Genomic DNA, 23,210 nt, shown 5'->3' with positions numbered 1-23,210 from the left:
GAAAAATCCCCAGCTTCTGAAAAGCAGGAAGTAGCTTATACTATACAGGAGCATGGAACACCACAATAAATACACGTATAAATATAAAATAGAACCCCCATTTCAACACCTGAGAAACAGAGTAAGAGGTGAGATCTCCTTRAAACAGCTGCAGGTCATGTCCTTGGCATGTTGCACATGTGTGGCACCAAAACCATTCCACTGGGTCTTCTTCATATTTATAGGAAAAGCTTCATCTTTTGTTAGTGCAATTGCAGCACTAACAATCAAGTTCAATTAATTAAGTGCAATTAATGTTTCAAAGCATTTACCATGGCTCACAGTGCTCTAGAGAGCTGTWTAGGGTCAAAACAGAAGGGGTGGCTGCAGAACATCCCTCATGCAGCTTTTGGGCTTCTGCATAGGAACAGACAAGAAGTCATTAACAAAACACATTAACAAACCAGTATATGCCAGCCAAAGCTTTATTCCAGCTTCTTCTATTGCTTTAGAACAGCATCAAATACAAGACTTCAACCCAAAACAACTATGTTCCCCTATGGCGGAAAAAAATACTCCCCACCCCTAACCCCCCTGAAATATTCTCAACTTTTTTTGAGAAAAAAGAACACTTAACACTGCAACTTTTCCAAAAGCAAACACCMGAAAGCAGTGCTGTACAACATAATAGCATATACAGAAACTCACAAGAAAACTTKGTTGAAGAACCACCCACCAAGAACTCAATACAAGTCAGTGAACCCCCTGTCAGTAAAAAATGCCAGTCAAGAAGCAAATTCTTATTAAAGAAAGCACAGCTATAAGAAACAAGCTAACAGTAACAGCCTAGCAACAACAGCTGTAAGAAAACAAGCTGACAAGAACAGTCTACCAACACTATTCCTTTACAGGGAAGTRCAGTAGTGACAGGCATTTGGTCAGGTAGAAAAAACAAACTACTCAATGCTTTAATGTATTTTTGTTCCCACAAACACATTTTCATGGGAAGATTTCATACACAGGCACTTGTTCAGTTTCTCRTGGTCAACCTGTCACTTGGTTTCAGCAATGCTGGAGGACATGAGGATCTTCAACTAAATTGCTACTGCAGCCAGTTTGCTTTTCTATAGGGAATAAACACAGATTAGACCCATCAAGATGTTTSTATAAATGTATATAAAGGCATTAACATCAAAAGTCAGCTCTGCAGGGCTTCAGACTAAATATTATTGACATATTGGCTCATATTAAAAGACTACATTTATTATACAAAGATAAAACAGCTGAAACAGCAGAACTGCCCAAGAAAATGAAGCAGCAGTGCTCCCAGATTTCAGTTATGAGCTGAAGTCACACSACCCCTTAGAGGGCTTGGCATGAGCCACTGCCATGAGGAGTTTTTGTGAATCAGGTATCTCCCACTCAAACTGCCTTTCCAGGCAGTGGCACGGGTGTGCAGCAGGATCCAGCTCTGTGATGCATGGATGATAACCCTGACTCACCTTTCCTGTGCTGGTGCTGAGGATGCATACATTAACTTCATGCAAAGTTTTCAAGAAAGAAAAAAATCCACAAAAGCAAGAATAATCCTGCATTTGAGTGATGCAGTTGAGGGAAGAGTTAGCAGACCCACCACTTTAACATMGTTTCAAATTTTTTTAACTACCTTTTTTCTTGCTCAACAGGCAACTAGATCTCTTGCAGGCTTCATTATTTGTTACCCATCAACCAGTACAGTTATACTGAAATGCAATTACCAGTTAATCCCTGAAAGCACAAATGCCATCTCCACTTCAAGTCCGTTCAGTCTTCATCAGGCAACCACAGATCAAATTGTCCAGGCAGGGTTTGAAGTCTCTATTACTGGATACATTCCAGAACTGGCAGTAGGGTCCTTAACAACCTGATCTAGTTGGCCCTGCTTTCACCACCAAAGGCCCCTTTCAACTAGAACTGCTCTACAAATTCCATAATTATGCAAATAGCATATAATCAGAAAGAACTTGAAGGTATTCACTAATAAAATTTAAAAATTTTGGAAGTAACAATAAAGATGAACATTAACTATTTACAAACTATCCTTAGATCAGCTGAGATGATRTTATTATGGGTTTAGATTAATAGATTATGGGACTGGGGTACTTAAATCCTAAACTAAATGCTTAATAGAGTCTGCCTAGCAGTTGGTAACCTTACCTCAGAAATATGACCAAGAACAGCATGCTGATGGCAATGCTCAAAACTCTGCCAAAATCTGTAATTTGGGTGAATGACCCCATCTTTTCTAAGAGTTTCAATCCATTAGATGAATAATACTACACTGGTTTCTAATCCAGACAGTAGCAGCTTTCATTGCACGTAGTCACCCTTAAACTGACAGTATATAAGTTAATGCTACCAAGAAAATCCCAACCACACCATCCACTACATAAACTCAAATTAGGGTTTCAACTGTATTTTAGATAAAAAAGCAATTAGAAAATTAGAAAGCATTCAAACACTCAGTACACAACCAATTCGGGGGGCTTAAAGTACACTTACCTTGAAGTAAGGACTCCTCTGGTAAGGACTGCAAGTTTTCTGTTGCAGGGGTTAAAGCCTACACAAAAAGGGATCCTGTTAGGAAGCTGGTACCATTGCCATGACTTCCACAGAGGTATTTCCTTTAAAACTAGACTAACTTTTTATATCAGCACTACTAGACTCCTATTCACCATTGTTTTCCCCCCTTATAACTCACTACATTAGTCTTCTGCCCACATTTCACTTCGATGCAAAGGCTGCATGTGAAGGATGAACTGGAAATTCATGCTGTTACCATCACCAGCAGAACGGCTGATGACCTGAGTTTTGGGTTCCAGATATGAGTTTTTCATCCCCGRGTAGGTACTTCACGAAGAACACTGGTGAAAACCTTACCATTCTTTCCTAATTACTTCATAGTAGAAGTATTTTTCATTATTTASCAGTTAGTTATCACCGTTTGTAAAAACCAGTACTGTCCTGCCCAGTCCAGTATCACACTGCMATACCTCAGATGATCTGCAATCCCGGTCAGGAATTCCATTCCAGACATTCTCAGGATGTACAATCTCCTCATTGCCACTGCAGAGATTCAAGACCTGTACAGACAGAGCCAAAGTGGATCKAGCACAGCAGCAATGCACTCAACAAATAAGACACAGCAGTAGGAAAATACAGCTGAGGACTCCCTGCTTTTGAGAAGGTGTTGAGAAGTCTGGATCTTGCAAAGAACAAYCTAATCTCTAATAAAACTGAATATAATTACTGAGACTGCTCAAGGCTCTTCTGGATCCTAACCCAAGGACAGTGAAAAAGAAAGACTGTAAAACACCTCCAAGACCAGAACCAGAAGGAAGCTCACACTGGCACTCATCTGAATACAGCTGAGCTTACTTTTAGATATCTGAAGGCTCTATCAGCAGAAGAGCTGGCTTCCACCATCTCAGGCATTCAATATTCCAAAAGGGTGCCTTTTAGGCAACGATCTTTTGGATTTGCAACCTTAAATTATAACTTAGAGGTCATTTCACATAATGTCTGTACATTGATACACACTCCCCCTAGACTGAAGGAAGACTTCTCACTCATCCCCCAGTTTAAACAGCAGTAGAAGAAGGCAGCTCACTGGATTATCCTCTCTTAACTCCCACCAGCCACTAATACAATACAMATTTCACTGAAGCAGGAATAGCTGTGGGTTCCTTAAAACTTGCAGTATAGTTTGAGTTTCTTCCCAATTTTCTACTGTCCTAGCACTAACTCCTCAAAACACCAGTGAAATAACGTCAAGTTTCGTAAGCATTTAAAAGTAACACAGTCCGCAGCAGAACATTAACCTGCAGGCCAGACAGAACCACACATGTGTGTCTTAAACTGGAGCAAGATCCTTCTACATTCCCAGTCAATAAATGAGAAGAAGATGTGAAGGGAACATCAAGTGTTGATCTGTATCATCCAACTTRAGACACTGCTGTTTCTCCATTGTCTGTAAATTCGGAATCAGCCTTTGCAATACTTAAATTTTATAACAGAGTTCTTMAAAAAACTCAGGGACTAGAGAAAGACCAAAGAAGGACCAGATCTTAAGAATGCAGAAAGAGTATTCACACCACACGTACCTTGGTACCCTTCTCAGATACCTCCAAAATGCGAGCATCGCACCATTTGAGAGAGGTCCACACCACACATTTGGAACCGACAGCAAAGCCCTTCAGATTACAAGGATAGTCATGGTGTGCTACAAGAAATGATAACTTATCAGAGGAGGAAGGAAAAAAAAAAAGGAATCAAAAAACCTCACAAAAACCAAACCTCAAAAAAACCTGAGATGCCTCAAAACAGTGCTCCCCCACCCCCTGCAAACKACATATTTGAAAGTTAAATTCATCAGTTCTGCAATTGTGCTTCATGTTCAGAAATGGATTTCCACTAAAAACCATTAATCTTCCGAAGACTAGTTGCTGTTAGACTCACATTACCCATGAGATACTACACCTGGTCTGCTGTCCTTAACCCATCAAAGCATTAACACTAATACATTAWCTTATTAGGCAATAAAAATTAGGTTTTATGTTAGTAAGCTATTCTCTCATGTTTGAATGTGCACAACATTTTGATTATTTAACCCTTTAAAATCAGATACTTTACCTGCATAGCAGTCAGCCAAGTTCTCCTTTTGCTTTTCATCTTCCCCAGGTTTACAGCCTAAAGMCCGAACACACATATTTCCACTTTCTTTAAATGAATCAGTCAAGTCTTGATCCATCCATTCTTCCTCCACAGAGTCATCTTTCTTCTTCTGCCATCCTTTATGTTTCTCAACTTTGCAGCCACATGATTTCACAGTGAAAACAGGCCTCTGATTTGCTGAGTCTTTTGAAAGAAATGAAAACTGACTTCCACTATTTGCAGAACTCTGCAGCACAGCATGTTCCAGCCCTAACAAGTCCTCCTCCCTGTCTTCCTGAGGAGGCTGAACATCAGGCAGCACCARTTCCAGAAAGGGCTCAAATTTGGCTCCCAGCATCGACCGCTTGTCATGCATCTTCTGGTGCAGCTCCTTCTCAGGTCTACCACCAGATGAAGGCCTTACRGAAGGAGAGTCTGCTTCCATCCAATCATCTCGTAGAACTTCTGCTTCATGAACTCCAGACAAATTTGCTTGCAGATTCTCGGTCTTTTCTCCAAAGGAAGGCTGATCATCAGATGGAATCAGCTCTGCTGACTTCTCTCGGTCACTAACTGAAGGCACCAAGTTTTCTTTCTCATTAAGTAATGGTAAAATTTTAAGACAGTTTAGGGCTGCCAACTGCCCTGTCTCCTCCCTCACAACTGGCAGCTCTAGCAATTCCTTTTCCAACACTGTCTCTCTTGCTTCACTGCCTGACATTGCCTGCATTTCAAGCGAYGTTGTCTCCTGTGCTTCCTTTGTTCCTTCACCAGAGGACTTTTCCAAAAGTCCCTCTAGCTCCTGCAGGAGCTCATTTAGATCATCACATGGTAAGTGCATTTCTAACGGATCCAGCACTCCTAATGTCCCTGTTCCATTGCCGGCAGATGGCTGTGCCTGGAGCACTGGCAATCTCTGGGGTTCTTTTCCTAGGCTTTTTGGAGCACTGCCTGTCAGTTCTGCTTTCAGCTCAGCCTCTTCTCCAAACAGTATTTCAGGCAGTTCTTGTTCTACAGCTTTCATTCCATTCCCTACAATATGAGGGCTGCAGCTTCTCACTGGTTCTAGTAACATACTGTTATCACTGTCACCTTCAGATGGAGGTATCTCTTTATCAAAACTGTTCTCATGTTCTCCTCTTTCATATCCATCATCCGCCTTCCCACAGGCAGCTCCCACTGACACATTTGTTTCTGTAGTTTCTGAGCGCTCAGAAATTACACCCAGGAAAGGATCAGAACAAAATAAAGCACTTCCACTTTCTTCTTGAGCTAATCCACAAACAGCAGTAGTTTCTTGGTTGAGAGAAAGATCCAAATTGCTGTTAGAACTTATGTTTTCCTTTAGGGGATTGCAAAGGTTTGAGAAAGCACTGCCACCAGTTTCTTTATTAGCTTTCCAAAAAGGCTTCATCTCTTCATTAATACTATTGCCAGAAGCTTCCAGCTTGACAACACACAGAGGGACTTCAGAATCATTATTTTCCCGAATTTCTACTACTTCAGCTTCTAATACAAGGTTTTCAGTCAGATCATAAAACTTCTTATTTGCTTCACTAAGCCATGAGCCCTCTGAGGGACTGAAGCCTGACAGRCAGCAAGCAAATGCTTGCCCAGGTACTCTGAGCAGTTCACATGGCATCTGTCGGATCTTCTCCAGGCTTACAGTTTCCTCACTTCCATAATCCACATGTCTGACAACTACACTGTCATCTTTCACACTTCTGACTTGAGCTCTGTAGAACCACCCATCCTGACTGTATTTTGCTAGACAAGCATCACCATTTTTAATATGAGACTTGCCATTGTTCAGAGAGCTTAGTCCAAGCTTTTCTGCTTCCTCTATTTTTTTCTCAATGTTGCTTATGTCTTTGGTATCAGCACGGTGACACCAGAAGCATCCTGGACCACTTACCACTGTGACGTAAATTTTTAAAGTCTGACCCACCTCTGGAAATTTCCAGATAAATGATTTACAATCACTTACACAGATCTCATTTTGTACCTGAGGAGGCAAAGGGTCACAGACAGTTATCATGTCTCTGTTCTCCCTTTTATCAATTCTTTTCCTTGAAAACAACCTTTCTCTACTTGCAATATCTTTATCAACTAAATCCATCGTTATTATACCTTGATGGTCACTGAGAATAACTTCCCATTTATCCTCAACCTTCTTTACAAATTCACACGACAGCAGGATTTCACTTGTTCTCTTAGTGAAGTAAAACACTGCTTTCTCTGTCCAGTCAGCATTGTTTTTGCATTTAACTCCACCTAGGAAGCAGTGAATGCTCATTGCTGGAATAGATGATAAATCCTTAGGGAGCCTGCGTGCTTGATCAACACTGATCACTGAAGTATCACCATAATCAATATAATGTACTCTTATCAAATTGTGAGAAGTCTTCTCTTTTACTACAGCTCGATACCACCGGCTGTCTTCTGAATAAACAGCACTTATTAAATCTCCTACTTGGAAAAGTTGTCCACAAGGGTCCTTCACTGACTTCCCATTGTTTAAACTTTCCAAAATGTTGTTAAGCTGAACCTCGTCACTCCCTAGCTGAACATAAAAATCCTGTGGGTCATTGACATAAGACACATACACCAAGGTTTTAAGAGCTGGCACTATCTTCTGCGGTGGTAGATCAGATGCATTTTTAAGCATTACACACCTGCCTTCAACATCAGATTTAGTGTATGACAGTGTATCCACCCGTGAAAAGAGCAGAGACTCCTCCCCTGCTTTATTCAACAAAATAGCATCCTTCTTAATGCTAAGCATCTCATCAGATTCTAGTAATCCAGCTGCCACATCTCCCTTCCTAGAGTGCTGGAAAAGGTTTGCAATTTCTTCTTTGAAGTGTTTTTTGCTCCCTTGCTCTCGCTGGGCTTCAGGTAAATAATTTTTTTTATTTTCAAGAGGCCTGCATGCATTTAAAGGGGACTCTGCAGTCTTATTGCTCTCATTCACATCTGTATTTCTAGAGCACGAAGTTTCATTGTGTACATAACTACACAATCCTGTACTGTTTAAGCTGAGCTCCTTCAGTTTTGTATTAATTTGAGTGTTTCTATCAAACAACTCAACCAGCAGTGTATTATCAGAGTCCTTTGCTACCACTATTGCTTTTAATCTCCTTTCCAGAACAGCTTCCTTAAACCACATTGCAGCTTCTTTGGAAACTGATGATAAATCAGACACAGAACACCTTATGGCCTGCATTGGCACAAGCAAGATATCAGAAGCATCATTGGGTACAAGAAGCAGATCATCTGTCTCTATCGTTTCTGTGTTCCCAAAATCCACAAAGAAGACTTTAGTCTTAGGYTGTCTTTCCATAATTACTCCCCTATACCACTGACTGTCAGAATACCTTGCCAGACAYAAGTTCCCAGACTTCCCCGAGGTTCCTGTGCTGGTCACTCTCTCACTCAGGCGACTGATGCTRTCAGCCAGCTGTGCCAAGGTATCTGCACACCTTTCAAGTTGGCAGTAAAAAGTCCATGGATTCTCAACATGGGTAACATAAACATCTTCTTCGCTCCCAATTTTGATACCRTGACTAGAATAATAGTAGGAGTGAAGCTGGACCAAAGATTCCATGTGCTTTTGAGGAAATAAAGGTCTGGCTACACCTCTCTCAGTGAGAAACTGGCAAGCACTTTGAAAAGGTGTGATTAAATCTACAATGTTAAACAGGTCCCTATTTATTGAAGCCAAAGCAAATATTGTACACTTCAGATCACGGTCAGATGATGAATCAACAACAAACTGCCGAAAAGCCTGCATTGCTTCTTCATCCCAAGCAAAAGGATTCTGGCCATTGGGTTGGATTAAGTTGTAAAGGCTGCACCTGAATGCCTGAGCTTCTAACCTAAGGAAGTGTTCATTAATTGCACGGAGCTTCGTTAGACACACCTGCTCTCTGTTGCCATAGTCWACATATATGACTTCTACTTTTTCTGCACAAACTCCTTCACTAACAATTAAAGCCCTGTACCATTTTTTATCCTCTGAGTACTGGGCTAAACACACAAGATTGGGCCAAACATGTGGCTGGGATGAATTCTTACAATGCTCCTGAATTTCATCCATTAGTACCTCAAGGTCATGGCAATTTCTACTTAACTGACACCAAAAACAACTAGGATTTTCAACATATGACAAAATAACATTAACTGTACTCCCCACTTCTAAGTGGCCTCCCCAAGAGGAGCCTGGCTTAATTTCCACRTAGTTTTGTCTCAAAGAGGTGGGCAGATTTTCCTTACCCTCATAATCTTGAGAAAAAAGAGATTCACTACTTTTAGAATTGTGAATGGCTGCAATAGGGCTCTCTCTGACTATCACAGCCATRTGAGAATCAAGCACTCTATCACTGCTCTTTAGATCACACTCTTCTCTGCGCCTCTTCTCCACATTTRTTTGGCTTTCCTCTGCAGCACATGCTAAGCAAGAGGCCTGTGTCACAGACCTATCTAATTTCTGGGGAGTCTTGGGTGTTTCATACCTCTGGTATTGAGCATAACCCCCCTGAGCCATGAGTTTACTTACTCTTCTCTCTCCTAACTGGGACTGATCAAAAAGTTCAACCACGTATTTGTCACCCTGCACACTCAAAAAACAAATCTTTAGTTGCTTGTTCAGTACAATCTCCCTGAATGCAGACACAGAGGCTTCACTCCAACTGCCTCTCAGAGGGGAAACACCTGCCAAACAACACTTCAGAGCTAAAGCAGGCAGCTCCCCAAACCGAGGGAGAAGCTCCTTCACTGCACACAAATCCACAGTTTCTGTACTGCCTTTGTCCACCAGGTGTATTTCCACCCCAGTGTCCAGGACCCTGGTGACCAATGCTCGATAAAAGACACCCTCGTTCCCACTGGCACAACAAAGGGACCCAGGCTGTGGGTCCCACCCAGGATCATCCAGCTTTGTGGAATGGGAATAAAAATTCCACATGCACTGCCTCAGCTGCCTGAAGAGCTGGTAATGTTCATGGAGCTGCAGCCAGAACTCGGATGGGTCTTGGACATAGGAAACCTGTGCACTGTAGAATGTGCAGGTCTTCAGATGCACACCAGCCACAGCAGCAGCAGACAAATCTCCATGTATTAAAACAGGAGGCACTCCTGCCGTCAATTCCAATTCCTCAGTTATGGATTTCTCTACTTCCAACTGCTCATGAGCCTCAGTTTGGCTCACACGACTGCTGACCAGGCAGCAAGCCTGAGACCCAAAAAGATGGTTCAAATCAACACCGTTTTCCCCATACAGAGTCACATAATAGAGATGCTCAAAGGAGTTAAAGGCTTTAACGTGAGCATTCACTCCTCTGCCGAGCACCAATGTTTTCAGCAAATCAATCTGCAAYGGGGACCAGCCACAACCCCCATCCGAAACACCCTGAAGAGCACACACATAAGTGACCACAGGCATGCGAAAACACTCGGCAGGCAAATGGCGCAGGTTAGCTCTGGTCACAGTCTCCTTCCTGCCGTAGTCCACAAAGATCACGAGAGCTGCATGCTGGTCCTGCTCCCCAGCAATGAGCTCCAGCAGAATGGCACGGTACCAATGGCCATCCATTCCACGGGCAGCACAGGGCGAGCCCACTTTGGGCAATAAATCCTGCTCCCACCGGTCATAAGCATGGCACATGGTATCAGAAAGGCAAGAGATCTCCTGGGACAGACACTGCAACTGGCAATAGATGTGATGYGGGTCAGAGACATGGGTCACTATGACAGGCTCTGTCACACCCAACTGAAGCTGTGGGTAGTAGTAATCCAAGGCAGGTGACAGAGGCTGGTASGAGAGCAACACGTGGAGAAGCTGTGGAACTGCAAAAGTTCCAAGGGAACACGACGGAGGCTGCTGACAGAACTGCTTCTTTAACTGGCCAAAAGGCAGGCAGCGCCTGAGTACCTGGCAGAACCAGCTGGGAGAGACACGTTTGGCCAGGCCCAGCTGCCGCATCTGGGCCACGAGCTGGGGCAGCTCAAGCACGATGAGCTGCGGCATCATCACCTCCTGCACCACACCAGACACCTCCTTGCCATGCAGGAAGCTGAGGAACTCCATCGCCTCCACCGTCCACTTGGACACTGGTGAATCCCCGCACGCTGTCCCCTCGTGCCCGTGGGAGGGCATGACATCGGCCACGACACAGCCCAGCACCTCCGGGGGCAGCTGGAACAGCTCTGAGCAGCCCTGGGCCAGGTAATAGGCAGATGTGGCCACCACGTACCCCTCGTCCAGCAGGAACACACGGTACCCTTGGGCACTGCAACTCACCACACAGCAGCGGTACCAGACGCCCAACACTTCCACCAGTGCTAGCTCTCCCGGGCACAGCCTGGTTCCGCTGACCCCCGGCCCGCTGGGCTCKGGGCGGGCCGCCAGGCGCGGCCCAGCCGCCGCCTGGATCTCGCGGTAGAGGCCTGCATAGTCAGCCTTGCGTTCGCCCAGCAGCCCCCACAGCTGCAGGATGGGCACCTCGGGGTAGAGCCCCACGGCGCGGACCCGCAGGGTGACGGTATCGCCGCGGCCGAGGGGCGCCAGCCCGGAGCTCATGGCGAAGCGGACCCGCGACGCCCCCCTCTCCCGCACGAGGCGAGTGAACACCCCGCTCCTCGGCCTCATATAGGGCACGCGCCGCCCACGTGACCCGCGGGGAGCCGTTAGCGGCTACAGCAGGGGTCGAGTCCATTCTGAGCGTCTCGGGGCGGGGGGGAGAAGAGCAGCAACAAGGGAAGTGGGAAAAGGAGAAGCGAAGCGGACTGATACATGGGGCCGCTCCTGCTACACTGAAACTCCRCGAAGGCACTACAAAGAGTAGGGTTACGGAATTATGGCTGGAGCGCCGCGGGGCTCAAGGCAGAGCTCACCGGAGCTGCCCTCGCCCACGGTGGAGCGCTCCACGCCGACTGGGTGGTGGCGGCACGGCGGGGGCGGGGTGAGGGGAGAGGGCACCGAGCCCGCTTAGCTCCCATTGGTCAGAGCGGTGTCGGGGGCGGGACCTGCGTGCGGAGCTCGGCTGCTATTGGCCAGCGCGGAATGAGGGCGGGGCTCCGTGTGAAGGCGCGGCGCTGTGTGAGGGCGGCGGTGCTCGTGTTAACAACACGGTGCGGAGCTCGCCCTGGTCACCCGCCGGTAATCGCTAACGAAAAGTTGAAGAAGTTTTTCACTACAAGACATTTACAAGGCTTTAAAAAATATTTTTATTTTGTGCTGTCCCTCAAGGGTCCGCATTGGGACCGGTATTACTTAGTATCTTCRTTAATWGCAGCGGTGAAGGGTAGGAGTGCAACCTCGGCAAGTTTGCCGCTGACACCAAGCTGAGTGGTGCTGTTGTTACCGAACCTGCTGAAATCATTGGGATAAATAAGATCTAACACTCTTCTTCTTGTAAATGAATACGGCATTACTTTTTGCTTGTCCAGAAGGGTATATGAGTGAGTGTGTGTGGCTGACAAAAGTCCAGCCTCTACACAGAATGCAGATACAAAACCTTTTCATTTATTTATATATGTATTTTTAGCAAACTAATATTCACTGGTTGTAAATTATAGAATTCTCTTTCATCAATTAGTATTCTTTCCTCTAGTGGTTATTGATTTCTCACTTTTCAGGCAAATTAGTCTCTTTTACGGTCCTTTTATTATCTTTTTCCCAGGTACAGACTTTGGAGCACACATAGTGAGTCTTTGTTAGTCTTTTTTTTTTTGTCTTCTATTTTCTGCAAAATGTCCTTGTGGTCCCTAAATTGTGCACTCCTTGTATCCAGTTTCAACAATAGATGTCTCTTCTTCCAGGCATTGTTAATTGAAACATATCAAGGTTATTTTAACAAAACTTAGAGTTTCGGTGATTTCCCCAAGCTGTGTGCCCATAAAAGTAGCTTGTGGCAACTTTGCTAAATGCTGGCTAGAAGTGGTTTATATACGCACTGCTTATAATTAATATAGTGGTTGTGATGATCAGAGAGATGGAGCAGCTGTCCTACATGGAAAGGCTGAGAGAGTTGGAATTGTTCAGCCTGGAGAAGAGAACCTTTGGGGTGATCTAAATGTGGCCTCCCAGTACCTGAAGGGAGCTGACAAGAAAGGTGGAGACAATTTACAAGGGCTGGAGTTACAGAACAAGGGGGAATGGCTTCAAACTGAAAAAGAGAAGGTTTAGATTGGCTATTAGGAAGAAATTCTTCAGTGTGAGGGTGGTGAGACACTGGAACAGGTTGCCCAGAGAAGCTGCAGATTCCTCATCCCTGGAACTGTTCAAGGCAAGCCTGGGCAGGGCCTGGAGCAACCTGGGATAGTGGAAGGTGTTCCTGCCTAGGCCAGGGGATTGGAACTAAATGATCTTTGAGGTTCCTTCCAACCCAAACTGTTCTATGATTCTATGATAAAAATACCTATTCTATGTCAATAGATAGGTGTAATCCATCACTGGGGTAACAGGGTGGACAGCAGGACTGTTTAGGATGTAACTGAAGCAGCAGCTTTGCTAGTTTATTGTTGCTGGTGTTGGAGTGCAAGACGGAAAGAACTTGAATTAGTTTCTCAGGTTGTCATCTAGAAAAATATCATGATTTTGAGCAAAACCTTCGGACTGATGCACAGGAGATTCCATATTAACCTAAGGAAGAACTTTCCTGTGCAGTGATTGAGCAGTGAACAGATTGTCCAGGGAGGGTGTGAAGTCTCTCTCACTGGAGATATTCCAGAACCATCTGGGTGCAGTCCTGTGTCCTGTGCTTTGGGTAATTCTGCTTGAGCAGCGAGGTGAGACCAGATGAGCCACTGTGGTCCCTTCTGACCCTCCCCATGCTGTGACTCCCTAATAATGGTGAGATGAGTATTTTCCAAGCTGGAAGTGCACCCCCAAATGCATACAGCCATAACAGAACAATACTATCAAAAAGTACAAGGCAAGCCAAGAAGACATTCAAACTGTTTTTAATGAGTAATAAGCACATTGAAGACACTGGTTGCAAAGACTAGAAGAAATCCTCGGTATTTACTCGGAGAGCCAAGTCTTCTACATTAATTACATTTCTAGATATTACCAAATGAAAGCCAGCTTTGTTCTATTCTCATGTCTGCTTTTAATACTGCATTTTTGCCTCGATTGCCAAAGATGAACCTAGTGACAAATAGCCCTATCCTCTTTCCCTATGAAATCTGAAAGGCTTTAGGTTTAACAATAAATAAACTGTCTGTTCAAATGTATTGCATTATTGAAGAGAATGTTGTATTTCCACTGAGATTTGAAGTGGACAGAGTGTGCATTTCCGTGGAAAAGTGGTGCCTTAAAAACCCAGTCTGCCACATCAGCACCAAGATTGTCACGGGACAGATAGTTCAGCTTGGTCCGGTGGAATATCTCAAGCCTTTYAAGTGGGGCACAGCAAACAAGGCTTTTGATTTCCTGAGAACTGGACTGCATTTCAATCATGATTTCATTCAAATAGTTGAGTGGAGAGCTCAGGCAGTCTCTGGGAAGTAAAAGGAATACAAACCCTTCCACTTTTCGTGCAAAGCAAATTTGGAATCAGGTAAACTGCTTTTATCTTTTTCAATACCTAGCACTACAGGCTCGGTTTGTTGAGACATCAAACTAAGAAGAGGTAGTTCTTTATCTGTGTGCAAATGCAATTAACAACAAAAATTCCCAAGTAATTTTATAGATGTTTAGCCACAGAACATGTTCAGTGCATTGATCAACCTGCTCTTGTCTTTAATGAGAGGAACCATCTCAATTATCAAACAAGTAGACAGGATTATGTTCTAGATGCTTGGTAGACTCTTTTTTTTATTCTTGTTTGCTGGTTCAGAAAATCGATGCTGGCTACTAGTTGAAGTATTATTGTGACTATTTTATTCCATCAATAATATAAATTTCATGTAGCACTCTGACAATGAAGTAGTATCCTTAGGTCATGGCTGCTCCTATCCAGTAAGGACTGGTTTGGAGCAACAACCTATATAAATGATCCTACTGCTTTGTGGAATGAGAATTCAGCTTTTTGATTCTTCTGTCTTTTGTGAATATCCAAGGTTTTAAAAAGAGCTAACTCCCCACATCCTTCTGATTTGTTCATATGTAAGCCAGAATACCAGTGACCAAGGAGCCTGTGAAAGCAAACACTGAAGTTAGAGGCTTAAAATAGAAGTAACCCAATAAATAAGCCCATTAGATTAAACTGTTTCCTCTTAAAAATCATACTAAGTTCAGTCTCATGAAGTTCCCAGAGAAGTCCCCAACCCTTTTTCAGCTCAGAGAGGCTGTGAGCTCTCCATCCCTAGAAGTGTTCAAGGCCAGGTTGGACAGGGCTCTGAGCAAGCGGAAAGTGTCCCTGCCCATGGTGGAGGGTTTGGAATGAGATGATCTTTAAGGTCTCTTCCAACCCAAACCACTCAATGATTCTATGATTCTTTCATAGAATTCTTTCAAAAATCGTAACGTTACTTAGGGTTGGCGCTGCATTTACACTCCTTACATTTTAATGCTAATTGTTCTTGTAAAGAGAGTTAAAAAGCACGTACCATTCGCATCCAGGTAGGTATAAAGCCTTTGTACAGAGACATAAACCCTTCACCCTGGACAGTTTGAATCAAGCAGTCCATGGAAGACTTATAGAGCAGACCTCTAGCAATGTGCAAAGAGAACAAATGGTGTTAGGATTACATTTTTTTAAAATCCCATCCCCCTCACAAAAATAATTTGTAGCTGATATTTTTCCACAAGCAGAAGCTCTTTTGTAAGCTCCTTGGAGTCTAATCCAGAATTGAAATCCACTGGAGTAACCGGTTATGCTTAGGTGGCCATCACAACACCCCCCAGACATTACTCAATCAGTAAAGTCATCACCAGAAAGATGAAGAGCAAATAATCAACTTAGCATTTTGCTCCCAGGGAAATCAGTGAGACTCAGGGTTTCAATTTGCTGCTGAAAAGTTGGTCACTGAAGTGTCCATACCTTCCCTGCTTATCTCTCGGCTGGTTCATTATCCGGGTTTTGACCACGTCGGCAGGAGTTCCCAGAACAGCTGCTACCAGCCCCGAGCAGGCACTGCCAACAGGAACAGATACTTAAGAAAAAAACCAAGATGTATCATCACAATTTTAGCATTCCAGTTCTTATAACAAAGTTATCATAAAACAGTTATCATAAAATAATGAGCAATAACTCGTAACATAAACTTGATTTGGGAGACTTGCTAGTACTGCTCTTGCTCACATGTCCTCCCCATTCCAGCTGGCCTCACTTCTATGTGCAGTTCTGAGTTAGGGATGAAGGACAAAYAATAGGCAATTCATAATATTGTTTATATAAAGTAGATTTCTTTATCATTTAAGGGAGTAAAGGCTGTTGTTTTGCAGTAGTTGTATCACTGTGCTCCCACAGATTAGAGCAAAAGCATTTAAATGTACCAGCAAGGCTCTACTATTGCAGTAATGGTTGCCTCCTTTCTCTTGTATCTTCTATAAAGTGATGTTCTTTCAGGAAAAAAAAATTCTAAAGTTGCATTTTATCAGCAGTATCAAAATCAAAGAACAGGGTCTTCTGCTGGCACAGAGACACAAATGACAACAGCCAGGGTGGCAATGTTCCATAGTGGAAAAGGGGAAATTGGAGAATACGGCACCTGCTAACACCGTGAGTCACACTGTTGTCCACAAGTGGTGTGTTCAGAAGCAAAAAGTGTTTCACTGAGTCATAAGTGGTCAGATCTGTAAAGTGGATAATGAGAAAAAACAACAGTGTCAGGAGTAAATGGTGTCTGTGCTGTTTTTGTGACACAGGAAGTTCATTTCCAGTGCAGCTCCTKCCTTTGGCACGGCTGGCACTCTGCCCCAGTTTCTGATGAGAGCTGTGGCACCCGAGTCCTGTCTTCAGACAACCAAGTACATTCTCCTTTCTGCATTCTCCTCTCTCTTGCATTTTCTCTGATTTACCTTACAGACGATGCTGAGCTGAGTCTGGGTGACTCTCACCAGCCCTGCTGCTGGCTCAGTTTCCTGGCTTGGCCTCAGACCTGCCTCATCCCCACACACTTCCCTGAGGATCTGGATCTTGGTGAAGCCTGGTTGCCTCGGCTGGCTCTGCCCTGCTCACCTCAGTTGGGTGATGGGTTGTAGCTGGTGAGGCCCTGCTTTGCTGGCTGTGGGACCCCCTCAGCTTCCGACTCATTTTTCCTTAAGCTCATGTAAAAACTGTTACTTTTAAGTAAATTGATTTCCACAGGACCAAAACACAGGTGCACGAGGCAGAGGTCACCTGCAGAGTGTTCCAAACAGGGCCCCACTGCAGCTAATCCAAGGAAGCAGTTGATCTTCTCTTTCCTAAAGCTTTGTGTAGCCTAAAATGCTGCAGACCAATTTATTCCATTTACCTCCCAAGTTCACCAGAGCAGCTCTTTGGACATTTGGTACCCATCCAGCCCAAAGTCCCCTTATTCCTCCTTCAGACAGKATCTTCAGAAATGCATGGTGTACACCCCGAAACCTGAAACCAAAATGCAACCGGTGGGTAGACAGTCCAGATAATGGTGAAATCTTTGCATATTACAGCACTTTGCTGCACATGTMATATTAGGAATTTACACCTGCAAGGATCTGGCCCTCCAGATCCATTTTTGGATCTACCTTTGGCTTTCATGCCACAATATTTTACCAGAGATACCAGTCGCCTTGCTAAGCAGTGATCCCACATTGATTCAGTTGCAATACTGAAAGTATGAGACAGCAAATGATGGCAACAGTCTGGGATGCAAAGAGCAACATCCTGGTACTTTGCAAGAGAGTCTCAAGCCCTGCTGTCTGCCAGCCTTCCCTGTGCTTGTGCATCCTGCATGAGCTATTTCCCTCATCCTTTCTTCCAACTTCCCATCTTCAGAAAGCATCCTTCCCTCCCCATGGCACAGTGCTGGCATGGAAATGCTGAAGCATGGAGGATGGCTGAATGTTTGTGGTGCCAAGGACCAATAAATCAGAATAAGGAAGGCAAGTATCAATGGAATAAGGAGGAAGTCTTGAACCCCCACCCTCTTCACTGCCCAGAGCCATTGGGCATTCTCCCTGTAAAAGGGCAGAGAGCAGCTGGGGAGAAGGGATAACAGAAAAGACAGAGAACCGCACCCTGGGCCAAAGAGTGATCAGTAAYGGGGAAAAAACCACCAGCTCTGAGAGGAACCAACCGTAACGGTTTTCCTTCCAACTTCCTTTTTCCCTCCATTTGCATCTGCACCTTCACCAGATCRGTTGGGCTGGCAAAAAACTGTCCAATGGCACCCGCAGACATGCCTCCAACCACAGCTTTCCTGCCAAATGGAGAAAAATTGTGCTCCAGAATACACTGAAAACCTTCACAAGTCGCAGTGCTCAAGCTGAAGCGTTCGGCAGCACAAGACAGGTGGAACAAGTGTAAATGGTTACTGCATATATTAACAGCCAACATGAAGGTAATAAATGTAGTGGCTGCAGGTTGTTAAAGTGGTCAGTAATATTTCTTTTAATTCTAAGAAAGAGCTAAAACTTACATGGGAAAAAAAATCAAGGTTTCATTATGCTCCTCACTTAAGGTTTAAAGTCAAGATGGCAAATATAGAAGGGATGATGCTCTGTATATTGTAACTGCCTGCTGATACATAAAACTTTTCTTTCTCTCCCACTGCTTCTAGTAATGTTGATTTTCTGGTTCTGGTTATTTTAGTAAAACCAGAAATTTCAGCATTATCTATAGTTTCCCCTTCCTGTAGCATTAGGCATGACAAGTATTTTGTGTTAGATTTCATCAGTCGAATCCCAAAAACCAAATACATTTTGCACCTAAGATCTGGCTGTAGGACTCCTACAGTAAGGACAATCCCCAAGCAAGCAATAAATTTGCATGAATATGCAACATTACCAGAGAGGAAAGCTTTCACCCTGCACCCTGCCAAGCACGGAGTCACGGAGCTGTTCGTAAGTAACCATCCGAACACCAGTGTATACTGTGGAAAACAAAAGCAGGAGACAGTTCTTGTGTCTGCCATTTCTGGAGGTCACGCTGTGAGAGAAAGATCAAGACATTGGTTTATGACACTCCAGACCTTGTCTGGGTCTGATGGTCACTGCWCTCATGTTTGTGATCAGAACGGGGAAAGCAAAGGSGYTGCCTGGTGTCAGTGGYAGAGCCAGAGCCTTTTAGCATCAGMAAATCTCTCTGGCTGAGCCCCAGGTCTGCCAGGAGGCAGCACAGCTTTGCCTGCACCCTAAGGAGATGGGATTGCATTGCTTCCTTCTGTGCTGATGCCAAGCACAAAACCTCAAAAGTGCTTTTGAGGTCTGTTGCTGTCATCATGCTTCCAAGTGAAGAACAGAAAGCTGTTATTTGTGGCCAAACTTCTAATGCATTTCTTCTATGACTTGTGTTCTTCCCTTGTGTTTGCAATCTCTTTTTCCCCCATCTTTACTCCTAATCTGTCCCCACTTCCCTCACATATGAGAACATTTATTGTTCTGAGGACTCTGAGTGTCTCTTTGGGCTTYCTGAGCAAAACCTTCCTGCAAAGGTGACACAGAATGTATATTTTGTTTTCCCACAAGCCAGAATAAGGCCATGAAGGACTGGGAAAGAGAAGGAAGAGACAATATTGATCTGGAATCTCATATATTTCAAAGTGGGATTGCAGGCTAGACKTAAGAAGTCCTCGCAGATACATTGRAAGTACAAGAAGATATGRCAGGCTCACTTCAAAGACTTAAGCACAAAAGGCAGGACCCAARCTTGTCCCATCACGAGCAGATAATCACCTATGTGGCGGTAGACGGCCGGCGTGGCTCCTTGCCAGAGCTTCCGCACGCCCTCCTCCTGCGCGATTCCCGCCGCCGTGCGCAGCATCCCGCGGTACGGGAGCGCCGGGCCGGCCGCAGCTTCACCTTGGATCTGCAGCCGGGTTTTCGTGAGATCCAGRGGAAATGTCACTGAGGAGAAAGGGCCGGAAACACACATGGATACGAGTGCGGCTGCAGGGGGTCTCCCGTGCTGGGAAGGTCTGCACCACAACGCCCTGCAATGGCCCAGCAGGGAGCAGGGGCCGTACCCAACAGGGTGCAGGAGATTCCCAGACAAGAGGAGAATTCACAACCAGGTTTGTTGAAAGTGGCTCTGGGCACAAGTAACTAAATGACATTCCCATAAAACAACAAGTCTTACTCCCATATTTAGTTTTGCAGATTTGTTATGCAATATGTGTACCTTCCGAGGCACTTGGGATTAAAAATCCTGTTCCAGTTACTCCCCCTGAATACAGACCAGTCAAATTTCTCAATCGATCAGGTGGTCTCTGCAACTTTGCCCAGCACAGTGGCAGCMCATGTTATGGTCAGGAACAACCCCAGAGAGGTCATCACAAGGCAGACACACTTTCAGGCTCACCTACAAATTTACCTACATATCTGTCCTACAAACCACCCCAAAGGCATGCTGCTTTTCTTATGCAGGCACTAAAACCATGTCTGAGCTGTTATTTCTCTCACTGAAATAATTGGTGGCCAGTGAAGCAGATCCAAGTGGATCTCAGCCTCCTGAAACAGTATGGACACATATGTGCTGACCCTCATTTCAGTTCCAGGCCAGGAGTGCCTGGTGATGGACCTTCCTGCCTGTGCCCAGGAGCAGGGCTTGTCTTTGGTCCGATACCTCTGGAACACACCAGGGTCCTTCCAGAGCAGGACTCAGGTGCCAGGGAAATGCAGTCACTGCCCAAAGCCTCAGCAGGTTAATCGTCTATTTGTGCATTAAGTTTGGTATTTATGTTTAAAGATTAGCAAAGATTGAGAAGTTGCAAAAATCATTAGAGCAATGTAGCTGATCTGCATGGAAGAGGTTGTAGAGATTACAAAGAACATGCTGAAAAATATTAAAAATAAGTTGCTGGGTCACAAAGCAGTGCTACAAAGATGCCAGTGGGCTTCTATTCCATGTTTCACCAAGTAGTTTTCCAACTCCATTTTTAAAGCTACCTCCACTGTAATCAGAAACATGAGAGTAGTTTTTTCTTTGATTAACCTTCATTAACTATGAAAAGGAAATCCTGAAGGAGTCAGGCYTTGCTAGTAACTTAGGCAACAGATCTGCCTTCGTCTTTAGTCTTTTTCTGGAAACCCAGGAGTGCAAAGCTTAAATTAGTCACAACTGCACCGAGTTTATGACTGCAGCCCTTCGGTCTCTGAGGCAAAGATTTCATCCTGAAAAACCCTCCCTCCAGCCACGGTCAAGTGCCATAAAACACTTGCAAGGCTTGAATTACAGAAAAGCCACTACTAGCACAATGAAATGCAGATTTGCTGGAGCAGAACACTGAGGAATGAGGCATCCGGGGACTGATGTTCCCCCTGCCCCCCATACGTAAATTTGACCCCCTTCCCTCTCGGAAWACCACGGTGAGTTGTACCTAGTTCTGCCACAGCCGCTGCACAGGCTGACAGAGCGAATTTGCTGGCTCGGGGCCATCTCTCTGGAAGAGGTAAGCTCCTCTCTTCTTCTGCAGGTGACATCTAGCATCTCACATGAACCGAGGCTACCCAGCCACCCTGCCCGGGTCTGTCTGCAGCAAGAGCGGGCCCTAGCGCAGATCAGCTCGGGGTGGTTTAGGAGACAAGCTGCTGAAGGTCATGTTTCTCCAGCGCCAGCACCGGGAACTGCAGCAGCCCGAGCGGCTCTGCGGAGCTGCAAGGTCCTGCAGYGACACGAGAGACTCCTGCGCAACAGGCTCCTGGGAAATGTAGTTTGTCGCCAAGGCTTCTCTGTGCCCGGAGACCGGCAGTGCAGGTACAGAAACACGCGCAGTTTTGTCCATTGTCCGCGTTAAAAAGAGTAGTCATTAATGAGGGCTCAAGATTACGCGTGGGGTCTGTTTGCTTTGTGCGCTGCTGTCACTGGCAGCAGTGCCTGGAGAGCCCCAAACTCTGTTCCCGTGTAAAGCAGCTGCATCCTGRTGGGGTGAATTGATCCAGATGTGGTTGAGTAAGAGCTGCATTAGGAACATTACGTGCCAAGCTGGAGTGCCGGCAGCAATCTKCGGATTAGGCAGGAGAGGGCAGTTTGAACATGGATCCTGGCAAGCCTGGGATAGCAGAATCTGGTCACTGCCCAGAGCTCTGTAAGGGAAAAGTTTAAAGCCTTTCCTGGCTGAGTGCTTAAGTCCTGTTGTGTCCCAGTCCTAATTTCTCTTAAATTATTGTAGATATATTTAGGTTCTCATCATAAGAAAGCCCCCCAAAAAACAAAAGGGTAAGGTATCTGCTRTTCAAGAGAAGCTTTTCATTTGTTACTAAGGCTCAGCTGAATCCTCAAGTTAATCATTAGCCATTAGTCAGTAATCCTCATGCTGATTTGAGGATTTTTTAGGTCACAAAAACTTATACTAGAACACCTTGTTAGATCCGTGTCTGACTGCCTAAAACTTTGATGTGTGGTCCCCATCACAATAATTCATACAAATTAAGGGAGCATTGCAGATGAAATATTCAGTTGATGTTGCATGTATCTATCTCTTTGGTCACCAATAATTGGTATTCAATTGGATCCTTCTTGAGGTTAAAATTCGTTAGAATTTGTGTAGTGATAAAACAAACTCCTTACAAAACCCTGGTTAAAAATGGGGAGAAGGCATATAGCAATTTAATGCAAATGTGGCTGGCTGCACAGAAGGTATGAGTGGTTCAGAGGCTGTYTCTGGACAGTTCATGCAATCTGCCATGGCACTTTGTGCCTCCCTCCACAGCTGTTCTGTGGGCTCAGTCAGCCTGTGCCATGCTTATCAGACTGTGTATCCTCCACTCGTAATGTGGGGTACAGAGAACTTCTAGAGTTCACCTGCAGTCATSTTACAGCCCTGTGTCAGAGCAGGGAGAGCTTCAGAGTTACATCAGATTGCCCAAGGTCTTGTTTGATCCCCTGAAAACCTCCCAGGATGAGGACTTCACAATTATCCTCTAGCTGTATACCTCTGTGTATAGTCTCATTCTGTTTTCTCCGTGCCTATGCTTTAGGGAGTTGAAAACAGCAACTAGATCCCTCCTTGAAATAAACCCCATAGCAATGCAGCATCCTATGGAAGAGCAGCTCTGCAGGGTTATTTTTAGCCTGAAGAAATAGGTTCTTTTTAAAATCACATGATTGGGGGATGGCAGCAAAGAGGAATTTTTTTCTTCTGCATTACAGGATCTTTGAAAAGAGCCTGACTAGAGGTGGTGCTTGCCTGGACAGTTCTGGGATGTATGGAGAAAAGAAGGGCCAGKACTCATGGAGGTCCATCAAACACCTGGAGTTCCTATATCCCCAAATCCTGAGGGAGATTGCAGCAGCAGAGAGGGCCCTTCCTTCTCACTCGTTTCAGTTCTCRGTGAGACAGAATTTTTTTTGTTTTTTGCATTTGCAAGGAGGGAGGGGACATCAGATGGGGTGGAAACACAGCAGTGGGGTCTGGGAGAGCTGTGTGCTGCTGGAGAAAGGCAGCCAGACTGCCCAGTGCCCTCACTG

General features: G+C 44.8%; 2 protein-coding genes across 2 annotated transcripts; both read right to left on the bottom strand.

The window, feature by feature from the left end:
- Positions 1–488: 488 nt before the first annotated feature.
- Positions 489–11,251, bottom strand: TDRD6 (tudor domain containing 6). Its single transcript, XM_057375429.1, has 5 exons — positions 4,651–11,251; positions 4,122–4,240; positions 3,012–3,101; positions 2,521–2,578; positions 489–1,103 (listed from the first exon to the last, which is right to left on the bottom strand). The coding sequence occupies exons 1-5, from the start codon at positions 11,249–11,251 to the stop codon at positions 1,042–1,044; spliced, it is 6,930 nt and encodes a 2,309-aa protein (XP_057231412.1). The 3' UTR covers positions 489–1,041.
- A 2,373-nt stretch (positions 11,252–13,624) lies between these two features.
- Positions 13,625–21,406, bottom strand: SLC25A27 (solute carrier family 25 member 27). The gene is made up of 9 exons (XM_057375453.1): positions 21,121–21,406; positions 19,478–19,648; positions 18,591–18,675; positions 17,881–18,003; positions 17,077–17,189; positions 16,330–16,414; positions 15,660–15,752; positions 15,226–15,328; positions 13,625–14,811 (listed from the first exon to the last, which is right to left on the bottom strand). Exons 1-9 carry the CDS (start codon positions 21,221–21,223, stop codon positions 14,740–14,742), a joined length of 948 nt encoding a protein of 315 aa, XP_057231436.1. The 5' UTR covers positions 21,224–21,406; the 3' UTR covers positions 13,625–14,739.
- Positions 21,407–23,210: the final 1,804 nt, after the last annotated feature.

This window comes from Malurus melanocephalus, unplaced genomic scaffold (assembly GCF_030028575.1).
Source record: "Malurus melanocephalus ecotype Western Australia unplaced genomic scaffold, MMel_1.1 scaffold_249, whole genome shotgun sequence".
In the NCBI taxonomy this organism is placed as follows: domain Eukaryota; kingdom Metazoa; phylum Chordata; class Aves; order Passeriformes; family Maluridae; genus Malurus; species Malurus melanocephalus.
This window is presented reverse-complemented; position numbering and strand designations above follow the sequence as displayed.